This window comes from Dendroctonus ponderosae, unplaced genomic scaffold (assembly GCF_020466585.1).
Source record: "Dendroctonus ponderosae isolate FM_Combo_2020 unplaced genomic scaffold, Dpon_F_20191213v2 Dpon_F_20191213_2, whole genome shotgun sequence".
In the NCBI taxonomy this organism is placed as follows: Eukaryota; Metazoa; Arthropoda; class Insecta; order Coleoptera; family Curculionidae; genus Dendroctonus; species Dendroctonus ponderosae.
Genome location: NW_026018165.1, coordinates 9559334 through 9572606, shown reverse-complemented (window position 1 = coordinate 9572606; position 13273 = coordinate 9559334). Strand labels below are relative to the sequence as shown.

The window sequence follows — 13273 nt, the reverse complement described above, 5'->3', positions numbered from 1 at the left end:
TTGGGACTTACATGTTTGTTTAATATTACATACAAAATACTATACAAGCGTTGGTGATACATAATGTGATTAATTCTTAGTATAAATTCAACAGAAAGTATTTTAGGAAAATTTACGGTAATACAATAATTAGTAGTGGCCCCAAATAGAATTAAATAACATATCTTAAAAATAAATTAAATGAGTAATGAATAGAAATATTCTACATACTATGGAATACAGATTTGAAATTAAATATTAATTGCCAAATACAATCTTACGATGTTTTGTTATTATTTGATATTTTTGCTTCACCAATGTGTTTTGTTAATCGAATAATCAAATGCATACATTGATCTATATCAGCTTTCAAGCTAGAATTGGGAATTTTCTTCAAGTCTAAAAGTAACTGATTCAATCGTTCATCAATTTGATCTATAACTTCCCAAGGCAATGATTTGCTTAACTTCTCTCTTAATAAGTCGACTTCTTGCCTAATAGAATTGAATCGATCATAGTCTTGCATTTTTCCTTCAATGATATCGGTAAGGAAATCAATCCTCTGTTGCAGATTGTTCAATGTTGACTGTTCATTCATATGTGCGGGATAATTAATCTTCTTAAGTTGAACAGCTAGTTCTATGAGAGCGTCATCTAACTGTTGCAATTCGTTGTCGGATTTTGTGTTCTCTATAAGTTTGGCGATATCTTCAATCCTGGTCGATATTGCAGTTAATATATCATCATTTTCATGTTCAATGTTACCTGAACTGCTCGAAGTTTTGCTCGAACCCAAACTATATGTTTTAGGTAAATACTCTGCAGAGCTAGAATTTGTATATTTCGAAGAACATTTTTCAATTTGTTGTTGCAACATGATAACTCTTTTGGCGCATGCTTCTTGTCTTGGAACCAGATCAACTGCCAATTGCAGATTTGCCAATCGTTTACCAATTTCTTCCATCCGTTCTATAATATTCATTTTAAAGTCATTCCCAACATTTTGCTTGAGCACATCTGATATTTCATTAAGAGCCCTTTCTATCTCAAATATCTGTTCAGTTTGGTTTGTCCTTTCGTCCAAAATATTTCCAAGAGTGTGTAGCTCTTTGAGTAACTTTATCCTACTATTGTGTAGTTCACCTTTGTTGACTAGAATTTCATCCAAAGCTAACGATGATCTGATAATAGTTTCATTTAATTTATAGTATTCATTACTTGATTTGATACCAACAAATGAGTGAATTTGTGGTGCAATCATTTTGATATTTTGTTTCACATTTTCAATTGCTGCTTTTTCCTTTTTATCGTCCTTCAGTTGCGCTTGATTTTGCTTCAGTTCTTCCAGTTTCTGCATTAATAAGTCTGTTTGATGTTCCAACTTCAATTTGTTTTCTGTTAAGATTTGATTAGATGAGCTCATGTTATATTGGTGTAATCCAATTCTTACTGATTCTAATTCGCCTTCCAGTTCTGGCAATTTAGATTGAGGGTCATTGGCAAATTCCTCTTCAAGTTCTTTACTTCTTTTTTCCATGTTGAATATAAAATTGATATCAGCTGCTTCCTTTTCGAGTATTTCAATATAAGCTTCCATTCCCTCAATCATATTTGCTTGCTTTTGGTATAACTCAGATTCTGGTTCAACATCATAGCGTTCAAGCATTTTCTTCTGGTTTCGTATGTCGTTTGCAAATTGATAAAACTCATGTTTAGCTTGCTCGGTAGTTGAATTTGAGATTTTTTCTCTAATATTTTCAAATGCCTGTTCAATTTTTTCTATTTCTTTATTTGCTTTATATTCACTCAGCTCGGGTGGTTTCAATTTCAATGGTTCCTTTCCAGGAGATATTTTCATATTAATTACTTTCATTAAAGTTTCAGTTTCGCTCATATATATTTCTTTCTCTTTAGCTAAGTTTTCGTTGGATTTGACTACTATCTGACTCAGCTCGAATTTTATTAGATCCAAGCGAGTCTGGAATCTTAAGCAATCATCAATGCTGCCTACAGCAGCCTGATCAATGTCCAATTTAAGCTGTAGTAAAGCGTTTTTAATTTTCAGCATTTCAATATGTTCCCCTTCTGTTGTGTCATGTTCAGTGCTTTTTTTAAAACTCTGTGGTTGTGAAGCTCGACTCTCCAAAATTTTTGAAAGTTTTTCAATTTCCTGAGTCAATGTATTAGAAAGGGGTTTGCTACTCAACTCTCCAATATTGAGAAGAAGTTTATTTAAGCCTCTTTCGATTTGATTGTATTGAACACCACCGGAAATGCCGGAAAATTTGTGAACTTTGCCCTTTAATTCTTGCAGCATACATTTAAGCTGCTCGGCTCTTTCAGCTTCTTGCTTTTTCAAAAGTGAATCGTTTTTATCTAGAATATCAATGTTCGCTCGAACTTCATTTAGTAAGTATGCCTTTTCCTGCAAGAGTGATTCATATTTTGATGGGATATTTAAGTTCTTCAAATCTAACTGTATTTGAAGTAATTCGGTCTTTAATGTTTGAACCCACTCGAAATTTGTTGTGCCTTTTAAGTTCTGAGTTCTCTTAGATAATGATGGCAATTTTTCTTTAAAGTTTTCCAGGACTATTTTAGTTGCTATTTCATTGATTTCTTCTAAAACGAGTTTTGCATTGTTTGCAACTGCCTGATTTGAATCGTTTACGTGCTCAGCGAGAAGATTTTGACATTCTTCTAATTTGTTCTTTATAATGATTTTATTTGAGTTATTATTCATGTCCAGCTTGATTTCATGAACATGTAATTTGATGTTCTCTACTTGGTTAAAGTTGAGTGACTGGTTTTGTTGCTCATTACTTCGTACTTCATGCTTTGGAATGCTGTAGATTTTAGCACTAGTTTTTATCAGATCAGTCTCATCGCTGCTATCTTTTGTGTTTAATTTCGGTACAGATTGTGATCGTTTTTTGCTCAATCGTTCATTGCTAGGAGGATTTGTATTGCACTTTTTGGCAATCTGGATTCTTAAATCATTAATCGAGACTTGCATATCTTCCAACACACTGTCAATTCGTAAAAGGGATAAATTTGAGTATGCATTTACGTTAAAATTGCCTTTCACATTGGTCCAGTAATTAATAAATTGATCTATCACAGTGAATTCTTTGTCATTGCTTTTCAGGTTTCGTCTTAGAATCACATTATCCTCAACAATGCCTTTAACAATGTTCCGATCAGAGTACTGTTCCAGCGTTTGGGTTATCTTCTTAATACTGGAAGATATATGACTGAGCAGCTCCTTTTTACGATTTTTGCTCTTCTCATCAATTTCCTCCAGGGACTCTAAAGAAGCTTGCAATACTTCTAGGTTAATCAAGGTATCATCTGAATTGGAGTTGGGCTCCAAGTTTCGCATTAAGCGCTCATAACTCTCGGACAACTTTGTTAATTTTGAATCAAATTCCCTTCGGGCCATAACTTGATCTAAATTTCTTGCTGTCTCAGATAGCTTTTGAGATAGCAAGCCGACTCGTTCCTTTACTTCCTTATCCACGATAACAACGGTAGCCAGGTGTTTGTTAATTTCTATCATATAGTTTCGAACTTGTGAGAAATCGGCATATTTCTGCTTAAGCAGCGCGTCCATTAAAGAGTCATTTTTTGCTATGGCCATTTCTATTTGTGCAAGATCGGAACGAGCCATATGAGTTTTTGGGCTGTTTTTAAAATTGTCATCTTGCCTCAAAACTCTAGTTAATTTCCGATAAAGCTCACCAAGTTTCTTGTTGAGGTCGTCTTTGCGCCGGATGGTAAGCGAATCAGCCTCATTCAAAGGGATCATGTCTAATGCCGCTGTCATGGAAACAATCGTCTTCTGATGATCTCTAAGTTGTGCGGTATCTCGATTGGAAATGGCTGTGGGGATTTGAAATTTCAGTTGTTCCACTTTTCCTTCGATATCTCGTAAAGAGGGACCGGACCTGCTGGACGCGATCGATTTGGTGTTAGCTGACTTCTTAATACTACGTAAGGAACCAAGAGAGGCTGACCGCGTTTGACTAAGAGGCACGTTTACAAAAGAATCACTCTCCACAGCTCCTGAATCCAACTGGTTAGTTTCCATGCTCAAAACTTCTTCCATGGTTTCTGAAATGTTCTTCAATGTACCCTCAATGTCTTTCCGCTTGACTCGACCATTTAAGGCACTAACTTCGTTAGTGCATTTCGCTAGTTTTTCGACAATGTGTTCCTTATTGACTTGGGATATATTTTTACGAGATAGCTTCACGCTAGTACTTATTGATTTAACTTCTCTCCTGATGCTTCGAAGTTGTTCCTCGTCTCTGATCTTGGTTTGGTTATTGCCCATGATCTGTAAGAATTGAAAAATCAAATTTTTGCTATTTTGCGTGAAATTTTCTATAAAATTCATGTTGCTTCTCTTCAATGTTTTGATCATTCATATTGGGGCATCCGTTTAATAATACAAAGCTATTGGCCTCTTCAGATGAAAGTGGTATTTTGAAAAAGTATGTCTCTGAAAAACATTATTTTTTTTTTATCTAAGTTAAACATGAAATTCAGATGAAACTAACGGTTTTGCAACTTGGAGCTAAACAGATTGGAGAAATTAAAAGTTTTTTTTGTGAGCGAAATTGCGTATATGGGGTCTAGTTTCAATCGAGATAAATTTAAAAGACAGAATACCGCAAATACTAAAAATAAGAGCAAAAGATCACATAATCTTCATATTACTACCATATACTTAATAAGAACTTTTTTTAAATGAAATAAAGCAAACAGTAGTTATTAGCAATTTTTGAAATTCTCTAGCACTTTTGTCGAGTCGAAAAATTCGCTAATTACGACTTTTTTAATAAGGTAAGTTCCTATTTTAATTATGTATTGGCAAATTGTGCAAAAATTATGTGTTTTGATGAAAAATAACGCAATGTTTTGTTTCGTTCTGTTCAATTTATTTAAAAGTGCCACTGATTTCTATATTCATCAACAGTTTAAAAACATTAAATTAAACAGACATTTCAATGCCTTTACTGCAAATGTCTATGTAAATTATGTTAATTCAACGTTAATATATTGAACAAAATCAAGTAGTTCTATTTAGATCTCAATGTGAATATGAGAAACGCATCGAAAGATCAGTCACCTACCACAAAAAATACAAAATAATTGTATTACGGAAGCAAACCTTTACGTTTATGTGAATTCTTTAAATTATTTTCACGAGAGCTCTATAATTTTCGTACCTATTTGTATAATACTGATTTATAACTATATTGATTTTCTTTCTCTAGTTTATTTTAATGATAAATTACAATTATTATAACATTTATCGTTAATCTTGTTCGCTTTATTATTTCTTCATTTATCAAAATCTATTGGAAAAGTATGATGTTGTAAAATGCTTTTGATTAGAGATTTAAAAGAATTAAACATTATCGCGAAACAAAGAAGCGTGTACTTGCCAGATAATTTAATTTAATAAAGGTAAATCATACTTTTCTGTTAACATTATATAAAAGTGTCTTATAACTCCGGCGGATTGCAGCATCGTATACAGTTAGCTCATTTTCAAATTTCGTCGATTTTAGTGATTTTTATAATTTGTTTATCCTGAGTCGCAAAATTGTTAAAAAGTTAAGTTTTTCTTCAATTAATAAGAAGACGGAATGTAAATATTTAAGTGCAAGTCTGATGAAATTCTATGTTGCATTTATAATGTGATTTAATAATTGTTTCACTGGCTCTAGAAAACGGTAAAAAGCTCCAAAACGTGTATGTTCTGATTCTTAGATTTTCAATTTAAACACTGGAAGAGATTTTAGTTGTTTTGATGGTATCGCAGTAAAATTCAAACTTTTCAAAGTTAAAAAACATTGAATCAGAGAATAATGATGCAACGCTACAAAAATCGAAAGTTTCGAGATCGATAAGATCGAAATTTATTTTTTTTCAGCTTTGCGTCAAAGTTATTAATGCACTCTGAATCGTAATTTAATTAAACAAAAATTGCAGTGACGAAATTTTCGCAAAAGTAAACGATCAAAGGGCATCATGTACTTAGTTTCGCAATTCAATTATAAGGTGACACATTTACTTTCTGAACTGAATTCAAGATTGGAAGCATAGTTGTTGAAAAAAATTCAAAAATTAATTTTGTATCTTCTAATTTGGTTGGTAGTTGTCTCATGTTGCATATGGTATTCCACATCTTTGGATTGGTGATTTAAAAATATATATTAAAACATTTATAGACCAGATCAACATTATCATTATGTTGTAAAGTATCTGAAAAATGTACCATCACTAATCGAGCCTTTTTATCGGACACAATGATAGTTGAGTGTTGTTTTATTTTCAAATTTTGGAACAATCGGATATCGCTATAAAAAGGCAAATATTTATACGTATATAATATCATATGACTATTACGAAAAGATAACCATTCAGTCAATGGTAAAAGTGAAGATTTTCCAAAAATGAAACAAGCATTTGAAGTGTTTTAGGTTTAAAAAATGAATTTTTTTTGTTTAATGTGAAGTCATTCAAAATTTTGAAATGCGACAAACGTTTTAATACTTTAAAATTATGGAAATCGTCTCCAAGGTTATTAAAAATCTTAAAAAGTAGTAGTTGTGTATTTTTTATTATATAGAGTGTCACTTAATTAAGTTCGTAGCCAAACTCCAGGAAAAAAAAAATTATATAATAAAATTAATAATTCACTTTCGTGTAATTTTAATTGTTCTGAGAGACATGACACACGAGGTTTTCCTATTTGAATTTATTTATGAACAAGTACTATGTAATATTTCCTCATCTTCAATTGCAAATATTACACGTTCCTAATCAAATACATTTTGCATATATGTATTTATTATTTATATTTGCCTAGATTACTTCAGTATCCATTTTGTGCAGGTATTCTCTGTTTTTTTTTGCTATACAAAATGTTGAAACAATTTTAAAAAATTGTATAACAAAAACTTCTATAATGTTATTAATTTTATGCTTGTTGGTTTTTACGCAGTAAGAAGAAAGTGTCCTTACCTGTTTGATACAATTTTAAATAAGCAAACTCTTTTCATCTCAACGTTCAAATGGCATTTTGATATTAGGCTGTAAAGGTGTTGAATACCTGTAGTTACTTTTTATTCGTGCAATTGCAATTGGTTGCACTTTCATTTTTATTTTCTTATTATGCTTACTCGCAAACTAAAATTCGACGAGTTAAAAATTGAGTTATTTCCCATTGAATCGTTAAATTGTGTGAATGTTTGAATTAAATGCATGCATCAATATTAGTTTAATTTGCTATCTATACCGTTCTCCGTGGGGAAATTCTTCTGCTTCAATATTTGTATTGTTTCTTATACGAATTTGCGATTCCGGTCCGCAATACGTATAGAAATAGGGTATACATATTTAAAACTACTTCCATTTTGTATACTACTTACATGACTGCAGGAAATATTGCCAGTCGGAATAGTTTTAGATATTTTAAAAATACAAAGCTATTTGGACTCTCCGGACTTCTTCTAAGAAGGCTTCAAAATATAAATTCATATTAAACAAAACATAATTTCTTAACAGTAAATAAACAGTGACAAATTGATAACGCAAAACACCATGTAAAAAAAAATCGATACCAAATACATAACAGTTCCGGGTTTAAAGCATACAAAGTAAGCTTATAAGAAAATAGATCTGTATCAATAAGGTCTATAATAAAGGATGTGATGTTTGATAAAAAAAACTGACCTAAATAGGTGATTAAAACAGAATTGTTTAAGAAACATTAAAACATTATTATCTAATGAAAATTAAGCAATCGGTTATCATTTACTAAATGCAATTTTAGTAGGAAAATTAGGTCAAGAAAAAGGACCTTTCGAAAGTTTCGTCCAGCAAAGTAGAACTCTGCTATTTTAACTACATTATTTGATAAAAATAATTTAGTAAGACAATAATGTCTTGGATAATGCAATTTGGAACGTTTACACATTTGCTTCCAAAATTGCGGACGTCTTGATTATTCATGGCAAAATTTAAATATTTTTATGAAAATCGTTGTAAACCCTTTGTGATAAATTATTGTCCTTTTTCAAAGAACATTTCAGAATACTAATTTATCCTTTTGATATCAAAATTTGTTATCATTTATTAAGACACCTCAGGAATGAATAGATATCAATACATTTTTTGGCGAAAGTACTGCTAAATAAATCGAAAATTACTATTATTTTTGTCATACAATATGTCTTAAGTATTTTCTAGTTTTTTCCAGAATATTATTCAAAATTTACGTGAAAAGTAGCATTAGTATAAACAATTGGGCAATTGAATGGGACAATGACGGCAATTTGTAGCTAAAATCATTAATGCATCACGGCAAATCCTTTATACTCAATTAGTTTAAAAAGAAATATTACAGTAAAACTAGATTAGTGCCCTACCAAACGTTAATAAACGGTTTCAAACAGCGATGCGAGTATACTTGTGGTATTATTTCTGTTTCAAAAGCGCAGTGTAACAAAAAAAAATCGGGAAGAACAATACGTTTAATACGATTTCACAGGAAAATACGTAGCAACGAATCAGAACAAATGTAAGTGATTTCAAACTGGTCTAACAACTAAAACTTGTTAATAAAGTTAGAAAATAATTCAGCCAAATATTAATAAAAAGTATATGAGAAGTGAGAACTTTAGGGAACGACTTTTTGGTTTTAATAACGTTGCGCTTGAAGAATATGGAAGTTTGAATTAGGGAAGACTAGATTGAACTCTAGCTTCAACCACTAAAAAGAGTGCTAATAATGAATACAGACAGACAATTCAAAAAAACATTGATAGGAAAATTAAATAAGTACTTTATCGAGAGTATTCCAATAAACTGCTTCAGTGTGATTTTAGTAATATTGTGTTAGAAGAATGTAGAAAATTGGTTTAGGGCAGATCTAACTGAACTCCCGCTTCTACTACTAGGGAAAGCATTAATTAAGTAAACACACAGTTAATTCTACAGGGCACTAATAGAAAATGTCTATGGGAAATTTATAGAGACTCTTCAAATGAATTGCTAAATCGTGCAGCATAATTTTTGTAAGAATTTATTATAAGAAAATGGAAAATTGAATTAAGGCAGACCAAACTAAACTCTAGCTTGAAACAGAAACATAGAATTTATAATCAAAACTTACAAACAATTCAAAAAAGCATCAATCGATAATATTTGTCAACAACTTTATCGACAATCTAATTGAATTGTAAATCAGTATTGGTATAAATTTGTAAAACAGACAATTGAAACAAACTAACTGAACTCCTGAGATGAGCAAGAAATATCATTATAATAATAATTCAGTTTACTCAAAAAAATATTAGGAACAATATGTAAATGATAGAAAATTAGAACTTTAATGCATCAAAATGGCAATAAAACTTAAAATAATCGGAGGATTGTGATGTGCAATGGGAAGCTAGTTTAGAGGAAGTGTAATGCAATCGTTCAAAAACCTAATGTGCCAATTGTTTCAAGCATTAATTAATCGATTATTCCTAATGCCGGGATTAAATCTACTCTTACATTTATTTACTATGATACGAATACCATAAATAGTTAAACAGTGTTAATTATATGAGTCACAATTGATTCTATAAAGTATTTTTGTGCAATTAACAATAATGAGTTGGTTGTTTTATGACCGGCAGCTTACAGAATAAACACCCATATCAACGGAGCTTCAATTTTTTTCAATTTTCAACAGTCAGTTGTAGTAATTGATGATGAAATGTGTTTTCAACACTTGATTTGATTAGCTATCGGAAAGTGGATAACCTGGGAGAGACTGAGTTATTGTCGTATTTAAACATTAACACCTTTATGGGGCGTTTTCTTTAATTTTACAATTTTATTGTTTGGTGTTTGTAGGTGTCTGGTGATATTTGAAAGCAAATTGCTGCAAATGTTTAAGAACTGTTTTGATTCTGGTTGCGTACTAGAGCTGATTAAATACATATGCCCAAAATGAGATATGAAGGTTTTGTTTTTGTTCTTCCATGTTAGGTTTAATATCTAAGCAGATTATGAATCTCTATTGCGTTTATATACGGTGATAGAGGAATTGGTAGGTATTATGTACATAAACTCACCTAGATACTGCTTTTGTTTTAATTTGAAGGATTTTTTCTCTCTCTGCAGCCCACCATCACCATACACCATGTTTCATAAAAATTAATCTTGCTAGCGCGATTACAACCTGCTGATAAGATACCTTTATTTTTCCTTGATAATATGTACCGTACGTTTAATAACGAACTACTTAGATCATCAATGAAACAGACAAATTGCGCCACTCTTTGCAATATGAAACTATGGCTTACATGTTAAATATTTTGATAAATTGAATTTATCAAAATTCTCGTTCTCAGTTCACATTGTTAAAGCGATAACTGTTCCACTTCCACTAGTTTAGTTAAAAACCTGGTACTAAATGTTTGTTGTATTGGCCGCGTGATAAAAGACGACATTATACCATGTCTGGTCAATATGTTGCGTTAACAAAAATTTAACAGAACTTTCATTGTGGTTTGATCGAAAAATTGTTTAAATTTAAGGATTTCGCATACGTTTACTAGAGCAAGATACAATTTGAGTTTTTATCTTTGACATGACGAACTAAATGTAGAAGTGATTAAAAGTGAAACATCTTTACAAAGTTATTTCTACATCTATTTTCGAAAATTTCTTAATAACTTTCTCCTCTATACGTTTTATCGATGTTTAGGGCTAATACATTACAAACTGTGTCAGAGGTCTTTCAATGCCTGATGTTTTTTCCTAAAAATTCCAGTCTGTATAGTATATGTAATGTCAATTGAGACCCACGTATTAACAGTATAAAAAACCCATGGATAAACAGGCGGATTCTTGGTACTTCTTCCTACTCGCTCCGTCTTTGAAACGCAAAGACCCCAGTGACTCAATTGACTTTACGTAGAAGTAACCATGCTCCATTTCTTATTCTCAACCAACCTCATCTTGCGTAAAAATGTATTAAATAAATATGGTTTTACGATACCTATAATAAAGTTTAAATACATGCTTTAACATACGATTCTGTTTTACGTAAAACCAATATTTTTACAAATTTTTAACAATTGCACTCTTTCATAGAGAATATTTTATCATTACTTCGATTAGATCATCCCGATTTAAAACTCATTAATTCAATTATTGTTAAAAGTTTTTAATTGTTCTCGTTTCTAAGGTCTCTTGACTATTTTAAATCGCTTCAAATTTCTCTCATATTTGTGTTAAATTTTAAGTTAAATAATTTCATGTAATGTTGATTTTTCTTTCCGTAAAACTTCAATTATTTTACATTGATCCTGGTATAACTTCAGGAATACGGTTTAAATGAGAAGCACACTCAGTAGCGCTGAGAATGTGGTATACTAATTGGTTGATTCATTAGAGTTAAAAGTATTAAAATACATTAACATGCTGCCATCCAAGTGCTTAATTAGATAACAGTCGACAATGCGCTTGCAAGTACTCGAAATATTTCCATATATTAATTGTCTACTGAGGGTTTCAGCATTATGGCCAACATTTCAGTGTGGACTGTTACATGTCAAAATGCTTACTAAGTAAGCATAATATAATTTTTCTGACCCGAAATTATTTGGTTTCGTAACAACTTGATGGTTCTTAATCATGACGCCTATAGAAGTGAAACTGTAATTATAATTTATGTTAATTTGTTCGACATATTTTATTTGTTTATTGATAATTCTACAAAACTTTGCACTTTTGAACCAAATCAAACCTATTAAGTGTGTTGAGTTTCTCAGTTGTGAACAAGGATCAGAAAGTAATTTTCAATACTGTTTTGGGTTAATAAAATGTTGTCCATTAGTCGAAAATATCGGGAACAATATACATTCAAAAACCTAAATTTACTAAAATAAGTATGATAAAATCGAAATTTTTTGTCGAAAATTAACTAATTAATACATTTTGGTAGAAAGAAGTAAGATACATTTTATCATTCTCCTTGATTTATTTCGCCTATTGTCCGTGTTTCTTATTGGTCAATACAATCCGCATTATTATCCTCCACGCTAAGTCAAATTAAAATATTTGAATGTTTTTCGGAGTTTATCACTTGAACTAATTTTGATTTTTCAATGCAAACCATTTATCGAAGCATTTTTAAAGAGATTCATGTGTGTCGGTTGTACTCGTATTAAATACAAAATTCTGTACTTATGTTTTAAAGTGGGCTAAACCAGGATTACAGAAAAATTCGGAGAAAACATATTATTTGAATAATAGAACCCATTTTTAACAAAATGCAAAAATATGGCACGTAAGTAGATATTAAACAATTTTGTGTACTATTCACATTTTTGCTTATGATTATTTATTGTTTATATTTAAATTATTGTTGTCGGATCTGTGAAACAAATGTTTATTACTGCTTATCTTTTCTCTTGATTTCAAAATGTTAATTATTCTATCCATGAAAATATGAAACTTTCAAACGTGTGACACTGTGAAATGGAAAAGTTTAAAAAAATTATAATTTTGAAAAACTACGAGTTAAATATAGCTAGAATGTTTTATAAATATTTTTAAAAGTGTGATTTTATGCTTCCACAGATGCGCCTAAAATTGGCGTAAAGACACTGGTATTAAATTTTACGTTAATACTGAAAAGTACAGGCGAAAACCTGTACACTGCTTCAAAAAATCTTAGCATAAAAATGGCCATATATACAGGATGTTTTAGCTGCTTCGAGAGTTAGAAATTTTTTATTGGTAAATCTTTTAAAGGAAAATGCATTAAAATATATATATATATATTTTTGACCAATTAGGTATTGTTTTGATACCGGACATAATAAGAATATTCAATTTAGCATTAGCTTCCCACTGGACATTTTTTGTATGTTTTAAACGACAGCGAAGAGAATAAAAAACCCGAGAATCAGTAACTTTTGAAAGCACTATATGTTCAACGTTCACACGTTCTATCAAATTCTGCTCATTTTCTAACCGTTTGAAAGGTAATTTCATGACTGCTGAAAAACTGAGTTCGGTAGTGCGTTATAATCTATGCAATGTTTTTTGCAGATTTTAATAATTCAGATGTTGTTTGCTCAATTTTGTATAGTTGCAACTTATTTAGTAACATACGCATTCACACAGTCGAATGCTTTTGTTAGGTATATAGGCTTATTATATCGGCTTCTAAACTTCTAAACAAAAAATCGTGACTAATTCAATAAATTGTACG

The 13273-nt window shown here is 30.8% G+C and overlaps 1 protein-coding gene across 3 annotated transcripts; it reads right to left on the bottom strand.

The window, feature by feature from the left end:
• On the bottom strand, positions 1-10468 carry LOC109538971 (myosin-10). Of its 3 annotated transcripts, none has more exons than XM_048663431.1 (3): positions 10122-10468; positions 7425-7514; positions 1-4318 (listed from the first exon to the last, which is right to left on the bottom strand). In XM_048663431.1, exon 3 carries the CDS (start codon positions 4313-4315, stop codon positions 257-259), a length of 4059 nt encoding a protein of 1352 aa, XP_048519388.1. In that variant the 5' UTR covers positions 4316-4318; positions 7425-7514; positions 10122-10468; the 3' UTR covers positions 1-256. The 3 variants fall into 3 exon arrangements, with proteins under 3 accessions (XP_048519388.1, XP_048519389.1, XP_019762004.2); XM_048663432.1 differs by lacking the exon at positions 7425-7514 and having other exon boundaries at positions 10122-10231; positions 10353-10468; XM_019906445.2 differs by lacking the exon at positions 7425-7514.
• Positions 10469-13273: the final 2805 nt, after the last annotated feature.